Source organism: Manacus vitellinus, unplaced genomic scaffold (assembly GCF_001715985.3).
Source record: "Manacus vitellinus isolate BGI_N305 unplaced genomic scaffold, ASM171598v3 scaffold_25_pilon, whole genome shotgun sequence".
NCBI classification, from domain to species: Eukaryota; Metazoa; Chordata; class Aves; order Passeriformes; family Pipridae; genus Manacus; species Manacus vitellinus.
In genome coordinates, this window is record NW_021939882.1 from 2,474,496 (window position 1) to 2,502,026 (window position 27,531).

Here is a 27,531-nt window from a genome sequence, read left to right on the forward strand (position 1 = left end):
GGCCTGCCGCCCTCCACAGCTCCTCCAGCGTCCAGGAGCCCTCCTTGGGAAAGGCAGCAGGTCTGAGTCGGGGGAAAAAAACGGACTTAAATTGTCCGCTAACCGTGTTCCCTGCTTTGAGACGCTGAGGGGGATTTGTTTCCCCAAGAGCAAACAGGCTGTGACCCCTCCTGGGCACACCCGAGATCTTGGGAAGTGCTGTGTCCTGCCTGCCGCCAGTGCAGACACAGCTGCCTTCCCCTGCCAGCTCCTGTTGCTCCTGGAACACCGAGTGCTGCATCACCCAGCAAGTCCTGAGTGGGAGTCCCCAAAGTCTCAGGGCTGCTGTAGCTCCAGATTGATGCCAAAGAGGAAGAGGCAGCTCTGTTCCCTGCCACTCCTGTCTTCATAGTGGGTGAGGTTGTGCCACAGAAAAGGTGCCAGGGTTTGGATCCTGTGCTGCTCCTGCCAGTGTCTGGGAACAGGGTTACAGGAGTGCTCATTGTGCTTGCCTTGCCCTCCCTCAGCACCTCAGCAGGACCTGCATTTCCTCATCATGGGAGGGAGCTAAGCAAGCAGCCAGGACCACTCTGGCCCAAGGCAAGAGGCATTTGGAGGAGAAGGTGGCTCTTTGCAAGAAGGAATCCCAGGGAAAGCAGGGAAGAAGAGCCTCAGTCAGGGTTGGGCTCAGGCTCAGTGGTGCTGCCAGGGTGAGCTGATCCCAGAGCTCAGAGCCACCAGCCCCCACAGGCTGCCCCATCCCCTTGGATGGGGTCTTTGCCCCTGGTTTCTCTCCCTGGGCTGGTGCCAATGAGCCTCTTTTCCCTCTTGGACTGGGGCTACAGTGCCACCATAGCAGAGGCTCTTGACAGGAAGGACACTGACACTGCTTCTCTGTCCCCACAGGAGATCATCGATCTGACCTGTGAGGACACGAGCACAGACCCAGTGCAGTTGAGCGTGACTGAGGACGCCTGCATCCTTCTACACTGCACCTGCAGTGCTGACCAGGACCCCAGGACTGCGCCTGCTGCCCCAGCAGCACACACGTCCCATCCCCAGCTCTGCTCCACCGTGAAGGAAGAAATGGAGGCAGTGGCAGAGCCAAACCCTGCACCATCCTGGCACAGCACTCCCATGAAGCCTAGTGCCACCACGGACACAGCAGAAAGCATGGAGAACAGGAGCTGCCTCTCTCCTGCCTCCAGCTGCCACAGCTCCTGCAGCTCGGAGCAGGACTGCAGTGCTACCAGCTTTAATAGTGACCTGAGTTCCCTGCCCAGCATGCAGCAGGACTCAGCACCCCCCAGCCTGGACAGCAATAGCAGCTGGAAAGCTGATGGCCCAGAGGAAGAGCCTCCCCACCTCTGCCAGGAAAGGGACCTTCCCCCAAGGCTGAGCCCTGCCCCAACCCTTCCCACGACCCCAGGGAAGGCCCGAGGGTCTTTGCTGGAAACAAATGACATACCACACGAACCAACCCAGCAAGCGACCCCAGCCAGGAGCGATGGTGACAGCAAGGCCTGGCTGGACAAACTGCACAGTTTCAGGAGGAGTGGAGTCCAGCACCTCTTCTTCCAAGGCATAGCACCCAACAGGGAAACACAGCAGGTAAACAGGGTTTAGAGCAGCCACTGCCAAGCCCAGCTAGAGGCTGCTCAGAGCAGCCCCTGTGGTGGAGGATGTAGCAAGGGCAGGCCCTGCTCCCTTTGCCCTTTGTGGGAAGCTTTGCCAGGCAGCTGGGGGCTCTGGTTATTGCAGTTCCCTTCACAGTGGGCTGCATATCACAGCTGGGTTCCTCTGTGTTGGGGGAGCTGGCTTTGACCTGTTGCCTTGCCTTCTACACAGCAAAAACCTGAGCTCATCCCCAGAGGGAAGCTGAGCATGGTGCGCACCACCATGGAGGAGAACTTCTTGGAGGGCACCTTGCATCTCCTGAATGAGTTCGTCTCCTGCCAGCACTATCCCCCCAAAGATATCATCTCCCACCTGATCAGACAGGTCCTGTTGAATGCCCATGAAGAGGAGATCTTGAAGGACACCTACATGCTGCTGATGAAGATCCAAATGTAGGTGTTCCCCTTGTCCCGGTGCCCCCGGGGCTGCTCCCAGGGGTCTGCCCAGCATACAGGGGCTCACTCATAGGAGTGATTTCCCATATAACCCGGGATGATCCTCTTGCCACCGCCAGCACTCCCCAGGCTTTCTGAGGGTGGGACAGGGGCAGCCCATGACACCAGAGAGCTCTCAGGGACAGAGAAGCATGTTTGGCTTGCCCTAAAGTGCAGATCTCCTTCTTCACTCCTGTGACATGGCAGAAGTGCCTTCCCTGGGCTGCAGCAGTGCCGTGGGCTGTCAGTGCCTGGAGCAGCTCCCTCACTTCCCTCAGGGGTTCCCACAGAAAGAAACAATGTTTTGTGAGGCCATAGGCCTAGGAGTCCTGGGCATTTCCATGGAGTACAGCCCCAGCCAGGTGCTTTCCAAAAATTAATGGGGTCAGGGGAGGAGAAAGGCTGAGAGCAAAAATGGAGAGGAGAAGGCAGGTCAAGCCCCTGAGCAAGTGAGGCTGGGGAGGGCTGGGGAAGGGCCAGGGGGTGCCGTGCCTCCAGCAAGATGGCCAGGCAGTTCAGCACAAATGGACAGGGCTGTCCTTGCAGGCTCCATCCAGCCAACGCTGCCACAGTGGGATGGGACTGGACGCTGCTGAAATTCATCATGGAGGACCAGGTACTTGGCACCGTGTGTGTCACATCGGGCAGGGATCATCCAGGACACAGTGCTTGAGGGTAAGCATTGCCCAAGGACCTCATGTGGCAGAGAACAGGCCAGTCCAATGTGCAGGTTTATTGCAGCTGCTGAGGGCAGCAAGTGCCAGTTGGGTATCTCATATTTATCCTCAGTGCTCCCTGACCCACTGCACAGCTGCAGGCAGGTTGTCCCATTGAAGAAGGTACAGCAACAGATAAAGACTCTGGGTCACAGCGCTAGCGCAGTGGTAGAACAGGTCCTGCAATGCCCATAAGGGCATTGCCTGAGCCTAGCAGCCCATCCTGGAGCTGTTCCTCAGTCATGTACGTCAGTCCATTCCTAAGACAGCCAAATTCCCTGGTGCTCCTCACCCAGTGGCTCCCTCAGGCTCATACGCTCTCCATGTGCCCTCAGGAGAAGCCCCCTGGCCGGCTCCTCTTCCTGCAGTACGTGGTGCAGACCCTGGAGGACGACTTGCAGAAGAATCTGAGGTTGCACCTGCTGCAGAAGTCAATTGCCAAGAAAGTGCTTTCGTGTGACATGTGCTTCAGCAATGTCAAGTAAGGGACACCTCCTTCTCCCTGTTCTCTAACCACAAACTGAGGCAGGGGCTCAGGGAACACTTGTCGAGACTCCAGGTCAGACTTTCAGATTTTACAAGAAGCAAACTTGGGAGACAGAGGGAAGTGTAGGGCCAAATATAAAGGAGATTTACAAAAGCAAACCACCGGAGAGGATGCAAGGCATTTGCAGCTGCAACCTAGCAGGCTTTTCCCAGGAATGAGGTCAGATTTGCATTGCTCAGGACAGGATTAAGGAGGCTGCAGTCCTGTGGACAAGTGTACAAATCAAGAGAGCTTTTCTGTTGAGCTGCTCTACAGAGCTACTCTAAGTGAGTGGGACATACTCGTCATTGTCAGGATCTTTCCTCAAGCTCCAAGTGGATCCAGAGGTCAGAACACAGCAAAATCATGCCCATCCCCACTAAAGTTCCTGTTTCTGTCCTAGGGAAGTGGTCAAATGGTTGGTCGCAGCTATTACAGGAGTCGGGTTCTGCCAGCCCCAGGAGAAGCCACAAGAAACTCCCTCCTCTTCAGCAGAAGCCAGGGCTGAACACAGCTCATCTGCACCAAGTCTAGCCAGCACACAGGCTCCAGCAGCTTTCTTTGCCCAAAAGTAAGCCCCAAAAGTGCTAACTCCTTACTGGTATTATCATGGGCCCAAGTCAAGGAGAAGCCAGAGCCTCTCACTCCCTGTCAGGTCAGGGAAGCCAGGCTGTACCTGTGACCAGCTTTGCTGGTTCTCCTTCGGGTTAGACATAGACTTGGTGAGCAAAAGACTGTCACCTGATAGGAGACTGGCTCAGTAAGTATCATCCTCTTGCACATAGTGTAAGGCTGGAGCTCTTGAGCTACAGCTCAGGCTACCCCGTGCTGCTCCACCAACACTCAGTACAGCCCAAGACCTCCCAAGGATCAATCTGGGGATTAGCTCTGCTTGCAAGAGCATCAGACTCAAAAGCCACCAAGAGACACCAAATCTAGCCCACTGCATTCCCGTGTCCCTTGCTGCACAGCACGAGGCTGAACTAGGGGCCATCCCCAATGCTTTACTTGGCAAGCCAAGGAGCAGCTTGTCCAAGTGCTGACTGTCTCTCTGACACAGGGTGATGCTCCTGCTCCAGCGGATGTTGTCCATCGCAGTGGAAGTGGACAGATCTCCCACCTGCAGCTCCCATAAGATTGCAGATGAGATATTCCCATTTATACTGAATATCCCCCTGAGGAGCCAAAGGTGAGACAAGCACATGCAAGGCAGCATTTGCCTGTGTGAGCAATGGTCTTATTCCCAATTTACATGAGTCCGGATGCACAAAGTACTACAGGGTACAGAAAGACAGGCCAGCCAGCAAGAGCATGGCTATATCTCCCATGGAGATACAAAATCACTAGCTGAACACATCTACCCTGGCGGTGTGTTGCTGAAAACAGTCAATTTCTCACATATTAAAGTTGTGTGACCTTAAAAATGTAAAGAGGGTCTGAAAAGCAGCACTGTGCATCAGCACAGTCAAGTACTGGCAAACACATCACTGATTCTCCTGGGCAACCAGGTAGCTTGTCAGAAATATGATGCAGTTCCTACAGCTTTGCCTTGACATCCTTTTGTTTGCTTCTCTAAGAAATGCAGTATCTGAAGCCAAAGCACAAGGGCCTGACTGGTTCTGGTGTAAACACAAGACCACTGGATCCACAGGCATTTCAAACCCACCCTTGCAATGCCCAGCAGGCAGCCCTTCACACCCCTTCAGCAGAACTCTGTGCACACACCAGGTCTAATCAAGCCAAACCGAGTCTAACCAAGCTGTCACTTGGCCCAGGACAGATGTAGATCCGGCTGGCCCTGACCCCACATCACCCTTCCTTGGCTGTGCTCCCTGCAAGTCAGCAGGAATGGGTCACTGCCACACAGGCTGCTGGGCAGGGTGAAGTGAAGCAGCTCAGTTTGCATCACAGACTGTACTGACCTCCAGCTGCCACAGGTCACACCTGAGGACGAAAACACAGCCATGGCCAAGTCACATAACAAAGGTCTCTCACCACATCTGGTGGTCTTCCTTCCAAGGCACAGCTGAGCAGCCCCTGCAGTCACCCCACTGGGTCAGCACCAGCAGCACACCAGGAACATGCTGGAGCAGTCGTCTCTGGTCAAGCTGTGCTGTCTCTCCCAAAGTAAATCCCTTTTGTCTTCCAGGGAAGTGTTATTAAACACCATGGAGAGCCAGCTCCTGCGCTGCAGACTGCTAGAGCTGTTGTTCCAGCACAGTTCTGATGTGCCCTCAACCTCATCTATGTCTCTGGAGAAAATCCTGTATTTCCTGAGCCACTTCTCTGTGCTGCTGCATTTTGAGGTATCCAGTCCAACTTCTCCTTTGCCTTGTTTTCTTCTGAGAAAACTTCTAATAATCAAATACTGTCTCCTGTCATAGGATGAAACAGCAACGTGGCAAAGGTGGGATGAGATGCTGCAGTACTTGAGTTTGCTGCTGATGAGTTACCGAAGTGTAATACAGGGTAAGCAGCTTGTTCTGGCCTCATCAAGAGGCTGCAGTAGAACTGCCAAATTCCCTTCCCCTCCTTTCTCATCACTCTTGAGCTCACAGCCACTGAGTCAGACAATGTGCCTCTGTCCATGCTAGTAACTATTCCCAGCAGTCAAAGAAGTGATGTTGCATCAGTCAGAGCACCCAACTTACTTTGCCAAGTTTAGCCCCTACAAGCCCTTCACTATCCTCACAGCCTCCTTTGGATGCTCTCTTTGGTAAACCCAGGACACTTTCAGCACTTAGTAAACTGGGCAGGGAGCACCACCCACAGTAGCCATGGAAAGAACAGCATTTCTGATCCCAGGAGAATGGAAGAGTCACAAAACACTCCCTAAAACTCCCCAAAGTAATTTTACCAGAAAATTCTTCAAGTCCCTTCTCAACTTCAGCTGCTTTAGCCCAGGGTTAAGGCTCTCATGAAAGAATGCAGAGGAATCCACCATCACATGTGCAGTCTTACTCTCCCTGAAGCCCTAGGCAATGTTACTGTTGTTGAGCTCTTTGGAGACTCCTTTGCAGCTGCCCATTCTGCCACTCACACAGGAGAAAAGGATTCTACAAGCCTTGCCCCTTCCCCATTTCTTGGGCTCTCTCCACATGCAGACTGAGCTCCAGGAGGGGCCAGTTCCTTCTTCCCTCAGTCTTGTACAGAAGCATCAGGGATAACCGCAAGAGGATGAGCCCCATTCCCAACTGCTGCACACTCGGCACAGCGCTGGCTCTGGCATGCTGTGCTCTGGTGTGTGCTGCCTCTCTCCACCAGCATTTCCTCTTGCAGAGCACCTGCGGAGCTCCCTCAGTGACCGGATGGACTTGATGGTTCAGAAAGCCAAGCCCAGGCTCCAGGAGAGTGACAGCATCACCAACCTGGACGTTCAGGTGAAGATTGAGGACTTCATCAGCCGAATGCAGAGGGTCCTAGGGCAGCCTTTTCCTCCACAAATCCAGGAGAAATTGTTCCTGCTGCAAGAGTTGTTCTCTATTGTCACTACTGCCTGATGGAGACAACCACTGCAGCAAGGGGGACAAAGAATTTCAAGTTCCCCCCAAAAAAAAACAAACTCAAAACCCCCATCTCATGCTGCAGTCTCAATGTCATGGGGGTTGGTTTATACAGTTCTTTAGAAAAATAGTTGGTTTACATCGTCTCAGAATTTCTGTTCAAATTTGCATCGTTTATCAGGCACGTTGTACACTTTAAAAAAATAAATTATTTTTATATTTGCTGAGACTCTTTCATCTTGGTGCCAGCCCTGCCTAGAGGAAGTGCAGACCTCCATCAGTCATACCTTGGGATAGCATTAGACTAATGCAGCCATAAACTCTGACAGTAGTTTGCGCAGCAAGCAAAATGCCCAAATATCTGGTCAATTATTAGGGGAAAGATGATAATCTTTAAAAATCTCAACAGGTGTGAGGGGCAGTGAGGACATTCATAGTGCAGAGATCCCAAAGACATGGTAGTCGGTTCTCAGTAGAGGAACATTTCTGCTCCAGTGCAAATCAATCTGTATAACTTGGCCAAAAGTGATTAGGAAGAGGGTGGGCTGGATGGCAGCATGAGCTGAAAAAACTGCTCCCTCCAGAACCACTCTAGTGCAGGCATGGGCATTATGATCAGGATGAATATTGAATTCAATTGAATTCAAATCCACAGCCATCAACAAAAACCACAGGTGAGGTCAGAGAACAATTAGGTGTTTCTATAGATCTCAGTTCAGAAGCAACAGAGGTTGGGAGTGGGAGCTGCCCACCACACTTGGCAGGGTCCTAATGCAGAGACCAGAGTAGGAGCATTAAGAAGTAGTCACAGCTGGGAACACACTAGTCCTGATATCAGTGGTCTCATGCAGAAGCCTGGCTTCAGTTAGTGCAGAACTGGTCACAAGGGTCTGACCCGGGTTTCACAAGTTTGCTTCTTGTTCTTTAGGAAGCCTCTTGCCAACTGCCAGGTGTAAAATAAACCACTCATTCACACGACACTGCACCCCTAATCCAGAGGTAAGCCATTCAGGGAAAAGTGAAGACTGCCAACAGTGCAAACCCAAGTGCTCCATGCTCTGGAAAGCTGCTCTTCCTGCACATATGCTCATTCAGGTGTATTTTTCAATTAGGTCCTTTTAACTGGATTAGACTTCTGTCACTAGACTAGAAAAGAAACTGCATTCCAGCAAGTCCATAGCTATGGATGTTATTTTATATTTATGATGGTGGCATCCCTAAGAATGATGGAGTAGAGTAAGTATCACATCACAAGGCCATGCTTTAACCCCAGCCTTCCCAAACTAATTGAGATTGGCCTGTGTAACCAGGACCACAGCAGCAGACTCTACCTCAGCACCTGGGTGCTCCAGGATCTATTCCATTACTCTGCCAACACCCTGGGAGCACAGGGAACACCAGTGTTCAGCTCAGACATCCCCAACCCAGGAGAGCCATGTGCTCCATCAGCAGTGCTTTGAAGGGCAGCTACAAATGCTACAACAGCACCCAAACCCCAGCCTTCCAGAGGAAGGCAAAGCAGGGATGGACACACTGGGAGCTGGGCATCTCTAGGGAAATACACCTCCACGGTATAGGTGCAAACACAGCACACAGGCAACAAGAGACAATCTCAGGAACAAGAAGAATCTGAATAGCCCAAGAAAACACAAAGACTTCATGTTCAGTTTCCCCTGCCCTAGGACAGAACTGAGTATGGCTTTAAACCTGATCTTCCTGTCAAAGGGGAGTTTGTGAGCAAACATTTACCCTAGTGAGGTGCTGTCAGAGCCTTATTTGGCAGAACCTTGACCCCACATTTCTCCCACGGATGCTCTGCCAGCACCAACACACATCACGGACCTCCATTCACAAGGATTTTATTTTCCTGTAACAAACAAAACAAACATACACATTAGGAGGCATGAATACAGATAACAAATAAATTAATGTCAAATGAGAGCTTGATTGCCAAGGTGCAAATGAGTGGTGACGGTGAGAACTGCTGGGTTAGGTTGGGGACTTTCACACAACACATCACTGGCAGTGCTGCTGAAGCTTGAGAGAAAGCAGTGCCACAAAATGTGCTTCTTCAGAAGAGCCAGCAGCCAGCCCTGCCTCACTCTCTGGGAGGAATGTTTGGTTCAAGAAGGCAAAAACTCCAGAGCTCAACAGTTACTAGCTGTTGAGAAACCTCTGTGTAATGTCCTGGCAACAGACATGCTTCCAGTTCCAGATGCAAGGCTGCTGCTGGCTAAGGGACTCTGCAACACAATCGTGAGATCAACAGGAGACCTGAGGTGACCCATTTGCCACAGGACAGGTGAGGATTACAGAGCAATGCTGCCTATCATGCTTAAGGGATTAGATGGTAACCAGGAGCTCCTTCCACTTTCCATGAAAGCAAGTGTTAGCTGTTCCCAGTAACTGGCTCTGCCCAGACCAAGAATTACATCCAGCTGTACCATAACAGGGAGGAATGTTTAGCCTTAATGTGCCCTCAGTCCTCCCTCAGCCCTGCAGAACACATTAATGCTGATAAAATACTCTATCTGAGAAGTGCTCCTGCTGTCTAATACACTTCTACATGATTCTAGGAAGAAAAAGAAAACCAGAATCAAAACCAAATCAAGCTGCACCCAGATTGCCAGAACAGCTGGAAGTCTGCTGTCTAAAAGGTAGGACAGTGTTGTTTTGCAGAAAGAAGAGAGGAGGATTACTTGATTCAAGCCACACCAGCTTTGGTCATTTCCACCTTTTTAGAGGAACAAAGAGTTGGAAGAGAAGGATTTCTTCCTCACTACTGCTCCCTGCCTTTCCAATAAGAGCATCTTAGAATGGTCATTGGTCCACTTTCCCTTTACAAAAACATACCAAGAACAAAGAAGAAATAGGTGTTGAACTACATGGTCACAGTGGATAGTAAGGGAATGCCACACTTAAACTGACCCATCACATTCCCCAACTTCCTTCTGGCAGTTAACGGTCCAGTTTTCAGTCCTTGCTTGTTTCCATGATTTCCTACTGGAGCTCTGTATATGCCAGCCAGAACCACCACCTTCCCGTGGGTCCTTCAGCACTGAGCAGGACAAGACAACCAGACTACAGGCAGACAAGCCAGGTGCTCACACACCACGTGGACTACTGTCCCAAAAACATGGCTCAGGGTTTCACTGTGGTGTGGTGTACTGGGAAGCACATCCAGAGCAGCCTGACAGCCCAAACCAGTGCAGTGCAGCAGACAGGATGGTTTACACTGGTTTAGGACTAGTGCAGGAGTTTTTTCCAAGACTGGCTTTAGGAGAACAGTCACAACTGTTTCCTTTTCTGAGATGAAGAGCTGGAAGGGAGACTTTCCTATTTTACTGCAGCACATGGGACAGGGAAGCAGAGCCTAAGACACCCTGTATCCTGCTAAAAACATCAGAAGATTTCCTCTAGAACCCAGTGGGAGTGAGCACATTCAGATCCCGAGGTTTGATATTGTGGGAACGTGGAGATTGTTTCCTCCCATCTGTGCCTGGAATGTCCATTTTGGGTGGCTTGAAGGTGACTGGATCCTCTGACATCCTGGTAGCCTGAGCACGCATCAGCTCCATTGGGGATGGCTTCTGGGCACCCTTATAGGATTGAATAGTAAATCCTCCTGGTGAAAAAAAAAAATCACAGTAAGAGCCAGGAAAACCAGTCAAGTCCTTTTCCTACTGCTGCCAGAGTGAGCAGCAGCACTGACACCCCACACCACAGGGAGCCGGAAAATTCCAGCAGCTCCATGTCATCTAAAGCCTATTCCACATCAGTGGCTGGCACTTCCACTTCCTGGTTGCATCACACATCAGAGAAAAAGTAAAATGCTGTCACCTTCACACCCTGCCCTTTCACTGCAGCACAGTGCAAGTTATTCCTAATTCCAGATCCTCAGCACAGGTTTTACCCAACTGCTTTATATTTAGGCATAGAAATTACACGAATAGCAAACATTCCCAAGGTGGTCCCAGAAAGCAACAAGGCAAGCAGGATAAGACTCTAGAAAAAGCTAGCAAGTTTGCTGTGTGATGGTTCTCCTTTAGCTCTTCCAAGGTAGCAGATTTTTGAGGACATACCTGGATCAGTGGTGGATTTCTGGATGGCTTTGGGTCCAAAAAAGCTCCACCTTTCAGATGGCAATTTGTCCCCACCAGCTTCCATGGCAAAGTCTGGGCCAGCGATAGAAGAAGAGGATCCCTGACTAAACCAAGCCCTAAGGAAAAAAAATCATTGAGGTGTATAAAACACAAGAATAAATACTTCAAGTGACCTCACTGTACCAGGAACTTCCCATGCAGTTAACAGGGGCAATTTAATGCATGCTCAAGTTCCACAGTCTTCCAACATTTGGATCTATCCAACACATATCCTCATCAGGCTCTGAATTTCAGCCCATACAGTCCCTCTCTGGATAAGGTTATTTAGCAGCTCCCACCTGAGCAGCCTGTAGGAAACCAAAGAAGGCAGTGGCCTGCCAGGCTCAGAGTACCTGTTTTTATGCTTGGGAGAGGAGTGGGGGCTGGTGCTTGGAGTGGACTGAGCAGAAGAATTGTGTTTGTCATCTTTTGTCATCTCTCCACTCTGCATTTTTAGCTTCTGTTAGGAAGAGAAACACAGAAGCAACAGGGCTTAAAAACAAGACACAAGGAACAACACCCAAAACCAGACAATTGTTTCTATCACAAGTGAAAGTGTCACTTTACAACCTAAAGTTACACCCAGTATTACAATACCTGCACGCACCCCTTAAGCTTCTCTCCACATCAAATATAAGCATTTTAGAAGTTCACTATGCTCAAGACACATCCTCCAGGCTAGAGGAAGGAACACCAGTACTCATAGGGAAGTTATGGATACAGCAGAGTTTGCTGCAGCTCAGCTACCTGGTTAACAGCTCTAACTGCCACAGCACCCATTTGTCTCCAGCACTTTTTAGAGCAACAAAGCTTTCAGTCCCACAAGTTCTCCTATGAGAGTGAGACCAGTTCTCACACAAGATACAAGGTCAGGAGTACCAGACCCTGTGAAGCAATTCATGTACACCAGGATGAAATCACTGCTCTGGAACAGAGATGAACTTGGGCACAAAATAAACAGGAACTGGGTGCATGCAAACCAGGTTGTTTCAAGCTGAACAGTACAAACTGAACTTTGAAGAAGTCACTTGAAGGGCAGTTACAGTTCAAACACAAAATGCACAGGCACCTGGTAATGTCTCCTGTGGCTATTCAAGCCACACTAATGTAATTCACCAATGCTGTTACTGAAACTTTGACCTCGTGGGAGGACACTGGGAGAGCTGACTATTAAATTCCAACTTCAAGATTTTTTATGAGCTCAGTTGCCCATAGTAACATGTTCATTCAAGACCTTTGCCTTTGTTTTCAGTAAGAAGCAAAACCAATCCCATCTGGTAACTTCCACATCAGAAATGCACAGTTAACAAGTTCTCTTGGGATAAACAGTTAAATAAGTTAACTGCAGGGCACCATTCAAAGGTACAGCAAGAAATGACTGTGTAGGGATGTCCCCACTTGGAAAGACAACTGTGACAACTTCATGACATCGAAATGTGACAGAATTCAGGAAAAAAAAAAAAAAAGTTTGTTTCAAAACTACAAAGGCTAATGCTAACTTTAAAGTACCAGTGGGCATCCTTTTTTACCCAATGAGCTGAAAGGCTTCAGAGGAAGCAGCTTAAGGAGAGTCCAAGCAATATGCTCCAAAAGTTATGCCACCAGATAGATGTTAAAGTAGCACATATCCTGCATGGAGAAATCCAGTGGAAAACAAGCCTTACGTGGACTGCCTCAGCCACCCAGTGGTACTTGGTCTCCTCAGTGGTGAGACCTTTGTGGGGTGTGTAGCCAGCCTCCCTCAGCCCTGCCTGCTGCTCAAAGCGATGAATGCTCTCCTGAGTCTCCTCTGGAACAAAAAGAGCACAAATTCACACAAAAAGGCCACCACAGGCAGTTCTAGCAAAGGCAACTTAAGCAACCAAACGCAAACCCTTTTTCATCACTTGTATCTACACATTGTAATAAGCCCAGACAAGAAGATGAAGCTAATGAGCTATTCTGATTTGAAAACTACCCTGAGACACAGGGCTAAGTCAGATGTACAGTGATTTGTCCCAAATCACCAGATACATTACATACATAATACCTGTAATTAATCCCATCTTACCCAAGACCCTGCATCATTCCTACTTACAACTTCCTAAATCTAGGAGATATCAAAAAGCTGGTTATTTTAAATTGCCCTCTAGATTCAAAGAAGGCTTGCAGAACAGGTGTTAAAGACTCACAGTGATTACCCAGATTAAGTAAAATAAGATATTTCAGCCAAATACAAAGCCAGCATCCAATAAACTGATATCAACTTCACTTCTGATAAACATAAGCACTTTCTCCAAACCTCCAGCATAAGATGTTCACTCCAAAGTCAAAAGGAATCAGAGCACAAAGACGTTACTAGAAAAGCCCAGTGTCTTCTTTAAAATAGGTAATGCTTCCCATGGTAAATTTATTTGCAGGGATACTGCACTGTAGATATGACAAATCCACAGGAACTCTGTCTCCTGGAAGGTGTAGGTGCAGTCAAGGCTCCTGACTTCTTACTGCACAAGAACATTTTTAGACTATCACGGTTTTAACCAGAATAGGAGCTGCTTTCCAGAAGAAAGTCCATATTCCTGGATGTTATTTTCTGACATGTTGGTTATTTTTGAGCCAAGACAGAAATAAATGCAAAGGTTCCAAAATGCTTGTCTGAAAATCTAGAAGTGTTTGGAAGCACTGCTTGGAGGAAAAGATGGCAGCTCAGATCCCATCTGCTGAAAGAAGAGGCAGCAGGGACAGATTAACATAAGAATAATTCCCCTTGCTGCAAAAGGGCAAACATAACTTCTCTGCAAACATAACTGATCTAATTTTATTTTAAAGCATCATGATTTATGAGGTTTGTTTTTTTAAAGTGTTACTGTCACCAAGGCAGCTGCTGCTATTAACTAACATAAATGCCAGCAAGAACTCCATTAGCACAGGGTGTCAGCTCTCACCGCTTGGGTTAATGTCAGAGCTCTGCCTGTCATTCAGAAATAGCAAGTTAATAAGCAAACAGAACAGCAGCAGCCTCTGCACTCCAGCAACATGGACTGCAGTGTCCTGTCAGCACATAATGTACCCTGCACTCCTCCCACATCACCCACCTCCAGCCCTTGGAAACACAGAAGCACTAAGTGTAGCCTATTCCCTAGTTTCTTGTTTCCTTCTAGAAGTATCCTCCTAAAAGAACTCACACAGCTCAAGAGCAGAGTCAGTCTGAACCCACGAGCTCCCCAGCCACTCCAGAAGTTACCCTGAGGCATCAAGGACACTCACTGCCCCCTCCCCATCAGCCACCATGTGAGGGGTGAGTTCTTACTCGTAATGAGGGAGTTCATGATGACATCAGTGGCCTTGGCCTTCACCACAGGCACCTTGTTCACGCTTTCAGTGGACGATGAAGGAGTTATGATGGGGGCATTCGTGTTTGCATCCCCTTCCTCAACCTGTGGGAAACAGCAGGGAAGAGTTTGAGACGGGAAAGTATCTCAGCACCTGGCCAGGACACATCTCTAAACACAAAAGTGAGACATGAGGCCAAGCTGCTCTAGCCTTCATCCCATGGGAAAAATCCCTACACTACGCTCGCTGCAGCCCAGGAATGTTCAGAGCTTGAACCTTAGAATTCATAGCAATGAACAAGAAACTTGCATCTAACATTTGAAAACCTGCCAGGCTCAGAGCCAACAAGCTGTTAGGCCAAGTACAGAAAGGTCAGCAGCAAAGAAAACAGAACATCTGTACTTCTCTCAAAGGCAAACTGGACTTCAAGGTCAACTGGGCAAGAGCACCTTCCACAGGCAGCTCAAGCACAAGCTGTTCACAGAGAAGAGCCTGGTGTGAACACCTTGTTTTCCCTTCATTCCTTTTATCTGTTTCTTGCTCAGTGTATCAAGAGGTCAGAGCTCTACCAATGATCATGAGACCCCAGCAAAGAAAGAGAAAAATGTTAGAAAACAAGAAATCCTGTGAAACGCAGACTTCCTCCTCCTAAAACAGGAGCTCCCTGGCTGGAGAGCTTGCTCTTTGTGCAAAACCACAACTTTGGGTTCTCTTCCACAGGAGACTTTAAAACAAAAGGAGGTGTACAGCAGAGGTTAAAGTCAATGGGATCAGAGTTATGTAAGTCCACTCAGCAACTTTTAATTTCACTTCAAACTTAGAAAACAACCTCTAAATTTAAAAGGGCTGGTCCTGCACTCAAAGCACAAAATCACAGAATGCTTTGGGTTGGGAGGGACCTTAACGATCATCAAATTCCAACCCCCTGGCATGGGCATGGACACTCTCCCAGGTTCCAAGTCCTGTCCAACCTGGCTTTGGAACACTTCCAGGGATGGGGCAGCCACAGCTTCTCTGGGCAACCTGTGCCAGGGCCTCACCACCCTCAGAGGAAAGAACTCGCATCCAACCTAAACCCACCCTTGTGCTCTAGTTTGATTACTACCGATTAAAGCGGTTTTATTCACAAACACCGAGGAGACGCTCAGCACGCGCTTGTCCCTTCCCACAGCAGGGAATGCCGGGCAGGAATGCCGGGCTCTGTCCCCAGCCCCTCCCGAGGGTCCTGCTGCGGGGGGCAGGAGAGGATGACAGGAGGGGGATACCCAGAGGAGTGCAGGGCTGCGGGGACACCCGGGGGTCATGCTCGAGCCAGGGCAAGGCCCAGCCCGTACCTTCGACAGCTCCTGGTACTTGCGCTCGGGGATGACCGGCTGTTTCCACAGGACGCCGGCGCATAGGTCGGCGGGGGGGGGCGTCATGGGCGCCGGGTCCTCCAGGGCATCGTCGTAGCTGAAGGCGCGGCGCCGGACGGCGAGTGGGGCAGCGACATTCTGCCCCGGCGGGCCCGCCGCCCGGCTCAGCGCTGCGGAAGATGCGCAGCGCTCAGCGACGCCAGCGCGGCCCACTGGGCCGGCGGGCAGCGGGGGCCTTACCGGGAAGCGTCGGCTTGCGCAGAGTCGCTGCGCGGGCCGGCCGGTCAGGGGGGCGCGGGAGCGCGCAGGGCGAGACCGCCGCATGGCGGAAAGCCTCTGGGCAGCCGCGACCGGCGGAGGAGACGGGGAGCTACGGAGGCGTTCTTATAGGCGCGAGATCTCGCGAGATCTGGCTGCGGCGCGCGGGGTGCGCTGGGAGATGTAGTTCTGACGGAGGGGGCGGAGACGGGTCCCGCGGGCTTGTGCCAAAGGGATTCCGGGCACAATTCCTGCCGGGATCACACAGGCAGGACATGCCTCCTGCCAGCTGGCAGCGCTGCTCCCATCCCGAGCAGCCGCGTCTCTCCCTCGCAGGATAAGAGCGAAGCCCTGAGCACGGCAGAGCTACCAGCGAGCAGAGTCAGCTCTTCCTCCTGCCCACCAGCGCGACCTGGGCACCGTCACCCGAGCCCTGCCACCAGCGTCCTCTGCGTGAAGAGCCTGCTGGCAACCCTGCTCCCCCAGCCCTGAAGCCCACACAGTGGGGGCAGACAGGCTCCCACCCCCAGCAGAGCTCTTCTTTGGGGTCTGTGATGAAGAGGATGGAGTGACCAGGGAGCTCCTGGAGCTCAGACTTGCTGCTGGCCCTGGGGTGTTCACTGCACCCCACGAAGTCTGAAGGTGAGCTGTGGGAAGCTGCCCTTGGGGAGCATGAGCAGCAGGCTCTGCTGCCAGGCATGAGGAGAGGGCAGCCATCTCCCACAGTTCATGGGTGGAATCTCCCTTAGGATAGAGGTACAAGCATGGCTCTTACCTTCTGGTGAGCTCCCCAGGGCCCCACACCTTCACAGCAGCCCTGCAGGATATTAAATGAACAAGCAGGGCAGTCCTCTTGCTCACTGGCACCAACAGTACCCACTCAGGAGGTGGGCTCTCCTTCCTGGGAAATCAGTTACTGCTGGTACAGCCCTGCCAGTACAGCACACAGTGGGAATAACCAGCTCAGCCTGTCCATGCCAAGGGCTGAGCACAGCTCTCAGCTTTCCCAACCCTGTATTTAAAGCCCTGTTTAGGAGAGATGAAGGCAGGTGTCGAACAGCCCAGCACAGGGGTGAAGATGGGCTGTTCTGTGGGAGCTGCACTCCACAGGTATTTGCCTGCTCTGCCTGATGCTCCACTGCCCCAGGGAGAAGGGGATGGAGCCACACTCAGGGATAGCAGGAAGCCCTGCCTGCCGGCAGGACTCTGCTGGATCAGCCCATAGGGCACTGGGTCCTGGAAAACCAACTGTGGAAGCTTGGAGCCCATCAAGGAGCAGGAGTACACACCAGCCTGTCCCTGCTGCGAAACCCTTCATACCGCTGCTCCTTCCTTTTGTCATAAAAGCTCTGCACTGCCCTCCAGTTCCTCAGCAGGGAAGGGACCCCAGCCTGGTCTCCCACACTGCAGGCAGGAAGGTCACCAGCAGGGGAAGGAGGCAGCACATGGCCCCACTCTGCTGCCTACAGGGCAATCAGCCAAGGTCTGAGTGCTGCCCACACCCTGTGGGCCCAAGCCCTGTCACCACGGAGGGTGACCCGTCACACAGGTCAGCACCAGGAGGTCTCTAAAGCAGGGCTGCACCAAGCAAGAGCCCAGAGCAAGACATTCACACCAGCTTGAAAGAGTATTTTATTTCAACAAAGCAAAAGAAGTGCCAGCTGCCACACAGAAAGTGAGCAGCACAGCACAGTCAGTGCCAATGCCAAAGAGCCTTTCATGGCTGGTTAAAACCATCTCTGTCTAATGAGGGTCCTTTCTCCATCTCCAGAGGCTTTTTTCAGTTCAGAAAATGGTCATGTCAAGCCTGCACTTGCAGGTAAACCTGAGGAAAAAGGGCAGTCACTGCACATCCATCTTTTCCGGCTTGAGTGATGCAATGAATTCCTTGTACTCCTCGGGATAGAAATTCTTGTACACATTGATCTTTCTCTTAATCTGCTTGGGAGTATCCTGGTAGTAGTTCTTCTCATCTCGAGCCATTTCCTGTGACAAAGAAGAGGGTAAGTCAGAGGAGCAGCCCCAAGAGCAAACACCAACCCATCCCTCCCACGCCAGCACAATCACTCCCTGACTCACAGGGACCTGGCCACAGTTCAAAGCATTGTTTTCCCTTAACAATCAGCTGACTGCAAAACAGGATCCGGGACAGAGAGGATTAGCAATTCCCATCCTGCAGAAGGTCCAGGAGCAAGGACTCTCTGGGTTCTCCTTGCCCTGGGACAGCCAGGCCATACCTTGTAGTTTTCCCCATGGTTCCGTATCATGTACTGCACGTAGTCAATGAGGTCCCGTGACAGCGTGTTTGACTTCTTCTCAGGGAGGCTGGCCTCATATTCCATCTCTAGGCAAAGAGACAGCATGAATAGGGGAAGGAAGCAACACCTTCTCAGAGGTTCCCAGCCTCTCCCCAGGGTCAAGCCTGCCCGTGCTGCAGACTCCTGCTGCACAGTTTGGCTGCTCACGCGTGCAGGGACACTTCCCAGCATGATGGTGCAGGAAAACGGACAACACAAGAGCCCTCTGCATGGGCTGCAGGCATCCAGGCCTGTGCTCCAGCTCCTCTCCAGCTCACACCATGGGAGAGGGCCCTTTCTGCCCAGGCTGCAGAGTGTGACTGCTCAGAGCTGCCCAGCCCACCACTAAAACATGCTGGATACTGAACCATGGCTTCTTGTCACCCTGGAGCCACACACCAGCATGTTTCACAGTGACAAGAGCGCTCTTGGGGAAAGGTAGCCCAGGAGAGAATCACAAAATCATTAGGGTTGGAAGGGACCTCTGGAGATCACCCATTCCAAACCCCCTGCTATGGCAGGGTCACCGGGAGCAGGTGACACAGGAATGTGTCCAGGTGGGTTTGGAATGTCTCTAGAGAGGGAGACTCCACACCCTCCCTGGGCAGCTGTTCCAGTGCTCTGTCACGCTGAACGGTGAGAAGTTTTTTCCTTGTGTTGAAGTGGAGCTTGTTGTGTTTTAGTTTATGGACATTACTCCTTGAAAAGGTAAAAGAAATTCATGAGACAGATCTAGGGGAATGGCAGAGCTGCTGTCCTGCTCTGGCCTGGTTGGGAACCCCCAGCCAACTGCTGCCCAGGGCCTCCACAAGCCCATGAGCCTGGACAAGAAATAACACCCTTCCCTGCCCCTGGCACAACGCAGAGAGACAAAATACTCCCCAGGGCCTTGGGAGAACCCCACATGCAGCACTGACCGTTCACCACATACGGCTTCCGCACTATTTTCTTTCGTGACTGTTGTCCGTTGCTTTCCACTTCCACCCCCTGTGTTACATGAGAGAAAAGAACACTCAAGAAAAGTCTGTTTGGAAGAGGGCTGTGTCCACACACATTGCTCCCAAAACTCCTGACTGCTTCTACATGGCTGCAAGGGCCAGGAAATCTCAGCTGGTTTAAGCAGAGCCTTATATGTGACATTAAAGAGGCTTGTAGACCAGCCTGTCTTCTCAGCAACGCTGTCTGAAAGGAGATAAGTGGCAAACAAGATCACTCTGATTTTTTCCCTTGAGTGGAACCTTTGTGGGGCCACCTTCCACCTGGCTGCTCACAGATGCTGATGGGCCATGGTGGCACTGCTGCAAAGAGCCCTTCTTTGTTATCAGGAGCAACTAGGCTGCACCGTTCTCAACCCCACCTGTCTCTGTCAAATCCCAGGAGATGACGTTATTTATATTTGTTCTAAAGTCTATACTTGTTCTAAAGTCCATTATGTCTCTGTGGTGCTATAGCTCGTTCCCACGCCAGGATTTTGGTGAGAAAAGTACATAGATCAACATAAGAAACAGCGTCCACCTGCTGGAGACGGATCCAGAGCCACTTGCCTCATGCTCTGAGGCTGGCTGCTCTCCACGCTGCTTTCCCCAACCCCCCACAGCCCCTACAAAGGTGCAGCCTCCGCCGAGCTCCCCCGGCCACACTTACCAGCTTCTTCGGTATGGGGAGGGCCTTATTGGGGTCCTCGGACAGGCCCATCTCGGCCAGGTTCTGCGCCACCGACTTGCTCGGGTCCCAGGCATGGCGGATGTGCGAGCTGTGCGGGGACAAGGGACATCACGGCTGTGCTCCCCCTCCCCACCAACACGCGCTGCAGGTTCCCCACGAGGCGCCCGCTCCCACCCGCCCTCGGCCCGCGCCCATTGCCCCGGCCCTCACCAGGCGATGCGAGGCGCCGGCGCGGCGGCGCGGCGCTGCGGTAGAGGCGCTTGCGGTTGAGGTTGTAGGAGTGATTTGTGCCGCCGGGCTCTGGCCCCTTTCGCCTCGGCATGGCGGGCCCCCCGTGAGTACCCGTGCGGCAGGGCCACCTTGGGCTGTCCCGGCCGCGCCGCGGCACGTCACGGGAAATGTAGTCCCACGACCGCAGAGCCACGCGGGGTAGTGTTTCTACAGCGCGGACTACAACCCCGGCATGCACTGCACCGGGGCGGGGTACGGAAGCACCGGAGGGGCCGCGGGCTGTCACCTTAGGCCATGGCTGCCGGGCCGCCACCGCCGCTGGATCGGCCCATGCTGCCCGCGTTCAGGAGGAGGCGATTGGGGACAAGTTCCCTGCGCAAGACCGCAGAACCCCCTCGTGCCCCTCGTTGAGAGCGCGGACGGGGGGAAGTGACGGTGCTGAGTGAGAGGCGTAGGGCCGGGGCGGTGCGGCCGGTGAGTAGTCCGGTCCCTCATGAGCCCCGGCCCGCCGCCCCCCGGGCGAGCACGGCCCGGGTGTGGGAGTGCTGTGGAGCCGGCCCCGGGTGTGGGGGTGCTGTGGGAAGCGCGGGGGGAGCTGCTCCTCGCTCACAGCCTCGTCCTTTCCCCAGGCTGCCTGTGCACCGTCGGCGTCCTGACCTACGGCCTGATCTGCTTCAAGAGGGGCAACACCCGCCGGTCACAGCTGATGATGCGGGCGCGTATCCTGGCCCAGGGCTTCACCTTCGCGGCCCTGCTGGGGGGCATGGCGGTCACGGCCCTGAAATCCAGACAGTGACCTCGGGCAGGAGAGGAGCTGCGGCCGCTGGCCAGCACCCACCACCCCGGGACGGATCCTGGCTGTGGATGGAGTTTTCTGAGGAACTGTCTTGATGTCTTGGTGGAGCCACTGCTGGAGAGGCTCTGTAGTCCAGAGCACTGGAAATGGGGTGAATACACTTTGTGATTATCCTGAAATTTGGGCCGTGGCTTTTTTTTGATTCCTTGAGGGCTTATCCTGCAACACCAATGTTGTGTCACTAAGGCTCGTTACCCCTGTGAGAACTCTTGTCCCTGCTTGGTGCTGTCACAGCCTGTTAAAATCATGTCCTCTGGGTCGTGGTCTGCACTGAGGTGTGGCTTTAGTCATGCAGTGCACCAGCATTTGAGAAATGAGCTGCCCAGCTAGGAAGGAACAGCTGTTTATGGCTCGGTCTTGGCAGGACAGAGTCCATAAGCAACGGGGGAGCAGTCTGGGGAGGATGTGTGACCTGTTCAATTGCAACGGGTGAGCAATAAGGTGAATTGCAGGGAGATTGTGACTGATACTGGATTGCAGAGCATTGAGAAGCCACAACAGTAAGCAGTGTAGGGAAGCTGCCTTGGAGCTGTGGTGATGCAAACAGGGCATGAGAGATGAAACTCCCTGTGAAAACAAGTTGGGAACTCATGATTCCAAAACAGGGCCTGGCTGAGTTCTCTGGGATGTGCTGCTGCTTCGGCAGTCCCCTCCCCTCACTCCTGTTTTTTCCTGTAGGATACGTTGCTCTTCCAGCCCCATCCTCCCCGCAGGAGGCCTCATGGCTGTGGGTTCTCCTGAATGCAGCATGTGTGTCCCTAACACACAGATGACAGTGCTCCATAGGATTGGAGATGTCGGTTTATTGTAACAGATAATTTGGACAGTCACAGAAACCAAAGCCGAGGGGATGTAGAACAGCTGTGGGCACGGCTCCCCGGGAGCTGCCCCGGCCTCACATGGAGCACACGGCAGCTGGGGGACCCAGGGGCCTGGCTGCCTGCGGGGCCTGGAGGAACAGAGCATGGGATGGGGGCACGCTGTCCCCCCAGAAGCAGCCAGAGGTGCTTCCCACTGCTCTGCAGGGAAAGGCAGAGGCAGGCAGCCAAGTCCCAAGGTGTCCTGCAGCACAGCAGAGGTGCCTACGCATGCTGGAGGGCAGGGGGACCAGGCAGGAGTGATCAGCTCTATGGGCAGAGGGGCACAATCCCAACACACACCACCAAGTGACTCCCTATGCACCCATTTCCCTTCCCAGCCCACTGCTAAGCCTGTGCCCCAGAGCCACAGGTGCCTCACCATCCCCCTGATGGCTGCAGCAGCAGCAGCACAGGTGACATTCCTGTCTCTGGAGCCACAACTTCAGGGCAGGACAGCTCTGCACACTTGATTTCCAGCTGAGCAGGGCTCTGCAGTGAGGCTCAAGTGTTTTGTGGCCTCTGCTCCATGTTCCCCCAGCTGCTGCAAGCCCTTTCCAAGCTCCCAGATGCAGGGCACAAGCTCAAGGCTGTCCCTCTCCTGCTACTCAGGAGTTGTGCAGGTTCCCAGGGCTGGTGCCAGCCCTGCCAAGCAGAGGAGAGAAAGCCAGTGTTCAGGCGGGGAGCGGGACTGAGGCATCTCCCCACGATGCCTTAGGTGGGCAAAGCCAGGGGGCAGAGCAGCTGCAGACAGATGTGCAGGTTGTTCTCAGGGACAGGACAAGCCCCAGCACCAGAACTCTGCCCAACCCTCCATCCTGGGTTAGGAAGCTGGGAGAGCTTGACCTGCCCCACAGCAGCTGGACCTTCCTACCTCCTTCCCTGCAACCACACAGCCTCCATCTCCCCTTCTAGTAGCAGAGGAAGGAGCAGAGCAAAGCCAAGGGCTCTCAAAGCCTGGCATCCCACATTCCCAACTGCTGGTGGTCATGAGAGAGGGACAGAAAACTTCCTGCACACTCACCCCCTGACCCTTCTCCAGTGCCCTGCAGCACTGTACTGCCAGGACTGCAGGACAGATGGGACACTGATGCTGGAACTCCATCAGCTTTTTGGGGTGCACAACCAGGCTGGACCCCACTGGGATCCCTGCCTCAGGGATAGGACCGAGGCCTGAACACAGGGCTGCCAGGACAGCCACAGGCAGTTTTATTCCCAGCACAGGGGTGAGGTGGGAACACAGAGTGAGATATTCCCTGCTCACTCAGCCAGGCTCCTGCAGACCCTGGGCCAGGGCTTCCTCCTTAACTCAGCTCTGCCACCCAGTGCCGCTTCCCAGGGAAATGCCACAGTGATTTATAAATAAGTGTAAAAAGAGACCGATGCACCTTTTAAGCAAAGGAAAACCATGGGGAGAGTTACAACCAGTGACTCGAGCACAGCCGAGGTGCAGGCCAGGGAGCAGGCAGTGGGAGGCCTGTCCTGGGCTGGCCCCTGGAGCCACCCGACTCGGTGATCCCGGCCGTGCCCGCAGTGCTCCCAGCTGTGCCAGGCACAGCTAGCGGGACAGGGGCGTCTGTTTCAGGGAGATGAGCACCGAGCGCATCCGCGAGACATCCTTGCTCTGCTTGCTGCTCTTGGGGTTGAAATCACACAGCTGGGCCACCTTCTCCCACTCAGAGCCCGGGGTCTCCTCCTTGGACTCCTTCAGGAATGCCTCCTCCGATGCCCTGCAGAGACGTTGAGGGTTGTCACTGGCAGAACCCTTTTCAAGGAGGTTCTCCCCTTGTGTCCCTGCTTCCTATCCCCTGCTCCAGACAATGAGCTCAGTGTCCTCTAGGAGCCAGAGACACATGATGTTCAAGGCTGCTGTTGGCTGCACTCACCCAAGACATCATTCATCCAGGGGTGCTGGGATATCCATGTGCTCCCAAGACTTCTCCATCCCCCAACACCCCCAAAAAGGCTTAAGAGCCCACAGCTTTGCCTCTTCAACCAGCTCCCACAGGGGCATTTCCAGGAGCTCCACTTGCCTCCTAAGACTCTACCATTGAGACGTTCAGCTGCATCGTTCTCCCTCTGGGACCTCATCAGAGCCCAGGACCTCCCAGCACCCCCCTCCCCTTGGCTGGTCAGCCAGTGCTGGGGCAGGGACCCCCAGAGCTTGTGGGGCAGGATACTGTGTGTAAGAGGCACATACACGTAGCCAATGACATCGGCGTCCGGCTGCTGGTAAAAGGCTTTGTCAGCGATCCTACCCCAGGCACAGAGAGAGAGAGAGCGGAGCGGAGCGACAGGCAGGCAGAGGGTTAGAAAGAGAGAACAGAGGGGGTTAGTCCTCCCAAAGAGTGTGACCCACATATCGCAGCACCAGGAGAACCTGGAGCCCAACCCTGCCCCCCTGCGAGACCCATGCATGGGCAGGAGGCACTGACATCCCAGGGTGATCCCAGTGTGGTCCCAGCCAGGGTGGCTCTGCATAGCCACTGGAGCCACTCCAAGCCCTGGGGCCTCTCCCCTTACTTGGCAAAGCTCCATCCCTGCAGGGCTGGGCCCCACTGTCGGGAAAAAGGCCCCCAGACTACCCAGGAAGGCAGACCTGGCTGAACAGCAGCTCCCATCACAGTCTAATGGCCATGCTGGCCCCAACATACCTGTTGTTTGCCCGGTTCTTCTCCATCTGCTCATTCTGACGGAGGTTCCACTCCTCCAGGTCCTTCTTGGCCTTCTCACGCCATTCCTGCTCAGTCACCTTCGATGCTGCATCTAAGGCCAGAGTGAGACAGAGCCCATCAGCCAGGCTGGCACCCACTGGGTGTGCTGGGCAGCCCCTCAGCAGGCAGGGCAGCTGCAGCCACCCAGACCTGGCCCCACTGTACTGGCCAAAAGGCCCCACTGCTCCAAGGACAGCAGATCTTTGGCACAAGACACCTCTCTGGGATGCAGCAGGTGAGGGACTCAAGGGCCCCAACTGCCACATCATGAGGCGCCACAAGCACAGCCACACACGGCCTTGGGTCCTCACCCAGCTCCTCCAGGCGCTTCTTCTGCTCCTCCCTCCACTTGCGGATGCTCTCGGGTTCCTGGGTCAGCCGGTCAGCCTTGGCTATGGCTGCGTAGGCATCCGTGGGGCCGTTGGACTCCTGCGGGACATGAGCACCTTGCCATCAGCACCAGCTCTTCCCACAGCCCAGCCCAGCCACCTCCAACAGCTGGCAGGGATCAGGACTCCACACTCCCAGCACTGACAAGCCAAGATCGGAGGTAGGAAGGGTGACGGCCTGGGACATCTGGGACAGGGTCCCCAAAGCGCTGCTCAGGCTGCTGTTCCAGCTCCCAGCCTCAAGCCGTGTCACCCAAAAATACTTCCCAGCGTTCCCTGCCTTGCCTTGCCGCTCACTGCCATCACAGCTGTTGCATCCTCTGGGCAGCCCCACAGCACAGGACAGCCACTGGCCTTGGGACACATTCCCAGGGATTCCCTGTCTCTCAGCAGGGCCAAGGCAGCCCCAGGACTGAGCTGCTTCCCTCGCTCCTGTGCCAAGCTGCCTGCACGGCCCCACCAGGCCTTGGAGGCGCTGGCTCAGCACCTCCCATAACACCTTCCTGGCCAGGATGCCCAGTCATGCTGACACCAAGCTCAGCAATGGGATTACGTCTTTCTCCAAGATCCTCAATCTAATTAAGTCTGTCCCATTACTGATGTGATTATCAACCTGTAAGCCAGGCACGGGCTGTGCAGACACCCCACTGCTGGGCACCAAGTGAGGTGAAGGACTTGTCAGATGCTGGCAAAATCTCCTGTAGCCAGCAGAGCTGGGCTTCGGGCTCCCAGAAGGAGCTGAGACACAGGTGGGCTCCCCCCAACACCTCTGGCCATGGGGCAAGTGGTTTTCATGGGAGATGCTGCCAAGACAGCAAAGCATGTGTTCCATGGCAGGCCTGCCCTGGCTCTGGCCTCTGCCAAGAGATGCTCCTGCCTGCCCTAGACATCTCCAGAAGCTACCCAGGCTGAAGAGAGGGGCCTTCTGTGGAGAATGGAGGATTTGTCACCTGCTCTTAGGGCCCAGGCACTCCTTCATGGCACAGGCCACCTGCAAACAGATGTGGGGCAGGTCATGGCAGGTGGGACACATCTTCTCTTCAAAGAGAATGGAGCAGCCAGGACTCCCCCAGGAGACCCAGACCCTTCCAGGAACACCGTAGCTGTTCTGCAGCTGGATAGCAAATTCCAGTCAAAACTGGGGGCAGAGCAGCAGAGTGCTGGCCCCACACCCACCCAATTTCCCTTAGCAGCCCTGGGCCAGGGAAGGGCTGAGCTCTCACCTGAAACACATCTCCGTTGACAGTGGCTCCTCCATTCTGGAAACCAGCTGGAGAAAAAGGAAGAGAGAAAGAAGAACGCAACTATGGCAGGTGCAGGTGATCTCGGTAGGGCTGGTGTTCAGGAAAACTGAAGCAAATCAGTTCTTGGGAATTTGTCTGTGCCATTTCCAGCCCAGCACACCCATCCACAACACTCCAACAGTGCCCTGTCCTTGGTGGGATCCAGCAAGCACCTCCCGCTCTCCCACACAAGCCTCTCCAGGCATTTATGTCTTTATGGTGTTTTCACTGGTGTTTTATCTTATCTGAAGATTAGGGAAACTTCCAGGCATGGACACAGGCTGCTGCTCTGACTGAAGAAACACGTGACCAACTCCCACCTGCAGAGGCTGCTGATGGACACAGAAGCTGCTGGCTGAGTGCTGAGACAACTCTCCAGGGACAGGGCCCATGGAAATACTCCATGTGCTCCCCCAGGAGAGGAAGGCATGGATGCAGGCCAAGGTCCTTGAGAGGCCATCTGGGATGACCTGCAAGGTCAGGGCTGGGAATGAGGCACCACTGACAGGCCCAGAGAGCTGCACACTAGCATCAGAATGCCAGCCCCAGGCAGTGGGCTTTGCTGCTGGGAGAGAAGAGGCTTTGAAGGAGTCACACTCCAGGCCTTAAGCTCTCCCCAGTGACCAGCAGAGGCCTTCTCCTGGCCAGACAGCTACAGGCACAGCCACAGTGCAGCTCTGCCCCATGGTGCTCACCCCCACGACTACACCCAGCTCTAGCCTGTCTGACTGCATTTATCACTGTGGCTGTCAACATCTCTCCAGGCCCAGATCTGCCTCCACGGCCCTGTGTGCACAGCAGTAAAACCACTGCTCCACAGCCAGCACGAGGAGACCTTGTGGGGCTGAAATAGGGGAAGAAGTCAGAGCATCCCTATGCCCGTGCCGAGAGCAGACCACTGACCCCTGCACACTGGAGGCAAGAGATCAGGATTAGCACATTCTATCTGCAGGGCCTGCGACCACGATGTTCCCAATGGGAATTTCTTCCATTTTACACTCCAAAGGGCTCTCCGTCTGCGGGGACAGTGACAAGGCTGTCACTGCTCCTCAGTTCCGCCTGGATGCCTCCTACATTGCCATAGCTGGGGGCACTGAGACATGGACATGGGAGTCCATCCAGCCCGGGGAACGCAGCCTGGGCACATGGGAGAAAAATCGCCCCACGGCCAGCACATCCCAGCTCAGGATTCACGCCATATCCCGATGTTCTGAAGCCCTTTGGGCCCAAGCACAGGCGCAGACAGCCCTTACTGCTGCCGGCTGCCAGCCGGGCCCACCCGGACACCCCATCCCCTACCCGTGAGGTGCAGCACGGACCCCATCACCCACCGTGGG

At 53.6% G+C, this 27,531-nt stretch overlaps 5 protein-coding genes across 6 annotated transcripts in view; 2 read left to right on the plus strand and 3 right to left on the minus strand.

The window, feature by feature from the left end:
- Nucleotides 1-701: 701 nt before the first annotated feature.
- On the plus strand, nucleotides 702-7,057 carry SIMC1 (SUMO interacting motifs containing 1). 2 transcript variants are annotated; one of them, XM_018073547.1, is made up of 9 exons: nucleotides 702-1,590; nucleotides 1,828-2,048; nucleotides 2,637-2,706; nucleotides 3,142-3,287; nucleotides 3,736-3,903; nucleotides 4,393-4,521; nucleotides 5,482-5,638; nucleotides 5,717-5,801; nucleotides 6,612-7,057. In XM_018073547.1, exons 1-9 carry the CDS (start codon nucleotides 748-750, stop codon nucleotides 6,830-6,832), a joined length of 2,040 nt encoding a protein of 679 aa, XP_017929036.1. In that variant the 5' UTR covers nucleotides 702-747; the 3' UTR covers nucleotides 6,833-7,057. The 2 variants fall into 2 exon arrangements, with proteins under 2 accessions (XP_017929036.1, XP_017929037.1); XM_018073548.1 differs by having other exon boundaries at nucleotides 965-1,590; nucleotides 1,831-2,048.
- Nucleotides 7,058-8,678: 1,621 nt separating this feature from the next.
- KIAA1191 (KIAA1191 ortholog) lies at nucleotides 8,679-15,808 on the minus strand. Its single transcript, XM_018073549.2, has 6 exons — nucleotides 15,624-15,808; nucleotides 14,267-14,393; nucleotides 12,642-12,766; nucleotides 11,331-11,437; nucleotides 10,918-11,054; nucleotides 8,679-10,460 (listed from the first exon to the last, which is right to left on the minus strand). Exons 1-6 carry the CDS (start codon nucleotides 15,708-15,710, stop codon nucleotides 10,252-10,254), a joined length of 792 nt encoding a protein of 263 aa, XP_017929038.1. The 5' UTR covers nucleotides 15,711-15,808; the 3' UTR covers nucleotides 8,679-10,251.
- A 1,708-nt stretch (nucleotides 15,809-17,516) lies between these two features.
- On the minus strand, nucleotides 17,517-20,186 carry NOP16 (NOP16 nucleolar protein). Its single transcript, XM_029960162.1, is given in 6 exon segments — nucleotides 17,517-17,888; nucleotides 18,140-18,246; nucleotides 19,117-19,186; nucleotides 19,844-19,952; nucleotides 20,075-20,103; nucleotides 20,106-20,186. Coding segments are annotated over 6 exon segments (540 nt in total). The 3' UTR covers nucleotides 17,517-17,744.
- A 1,551-nt stretch (nucleotides 20,187-21,737) lies between these two features.
- On the minus strand, nucleotides 21,738-26,599 carry CLTB (clathrin light chain B). The gene is made up of 5 exons (XM_029960171.1): nucleotides 26,515-26,599; nucleotides 26,135-26,181; nucleotides 24,834-24,951; nucleotides 24,463-24,574; nucleotides 21,738-23,538 (listed from the first exon to the last, which is right to left on the minus strand). The coding sequence occupies exons 1-5, from the start codon at nucleotides 26,597-26,599 to the stop codon at nucleotides 23,367-23,369; spliced, it is 534 nt and encodes a 177-aa protein (XP_029816031.1). The 3' UTR covers nucleotides 21,738-23,366.
- A 561-nt stretch (nucleotides 26,600-27,160) lies between these two features.
- The window catches only part of FAF2 (Fas associated factor family member 2), a 16,116-nt gene continuing 15,745 nt past the window's right edge, over nucleotides 27,161-27,531 (plus strand). Inside the window, exon 1 of the mRNA XM_025895205.2 lies at nucleotides 27,161-27,495. Coding sequence (XP_025750990.2) covers nucleotides 27,161-27,495 — 335 coding nt within the window. The remainder of the gene's footprint in view (nucleotides 27,496-27,531) is intronic.

Excerpts from the sequence above, each read along its gene's own strand:
- CLTB (XM_029960171.1), bottom strand. The coding sequence starts at position 26,599 with ATGGAGTATTTCCATGGGCCCTGTCCCTGGAGAGTTGTCTCAGCACTC. Across the intron at positions 24,575-24,833 it reads GAAGCGCCTGGAGGAGCTGG|ATGCAGCATCGAAGGTGACT; the intron begins GTGAGGACCCAA and ends CTCTGGCCTTAG. Across the intron at positions 23,539-24,462 it reads AAGAACCGGGCAAACAACAG|GGCATCGGAGGAGGCATTCC; the intron begins GTATGTTGGGGC and ends ACGTCTCTGCAG.
- KIAA1191 (XM_018073549.2), bottom strand. The coding sequence starts at position 15,710 with ATGACGCCCCCCCCCGCCGACCTATGCGCCGGCGTCCTGTGGAAACAG. Across the intron at positions 14,394-15,623 it reads AGTACCAGGAGCTGTCGAAG|GTTGAGGAAGGGGATGCAAA; the intron begins GTACGGGCTGGG and ends TGTTTCCCACAG. Across the intron at positions 11,438-12,641 it reads GGGTGGCTGAGGCAGTCCAC|AAGCTAAAAATGCAGAGTGG; the intron begins GTAAGGCTTGTT and ends TCTTCCTAACAG.
- SIMC1 (XM_018073547.1), top strand. The coding sequence starts at position 748 with ATGGGGTCTTTGCCCCTGGTTTCTCTCCCTGGGCTGGTGCCAATGAGC. Across the intron at positions 2,049-2,636 it reads CTGCTGATGAAGATCCAAAT|GCTCCATCCAGCCAACGCTG; the intron begins GTAGGTGTTCCC and ends CTGTCCTTGCAG. Across the intron at positions 3,904-4,392 it reads GCAGCTTTCTTTGCCCAAAA|GGTGATGCTCCTGCTCCAGC; the intron begins GTAAGCCCCAAA and ends TCTCTGACACAG.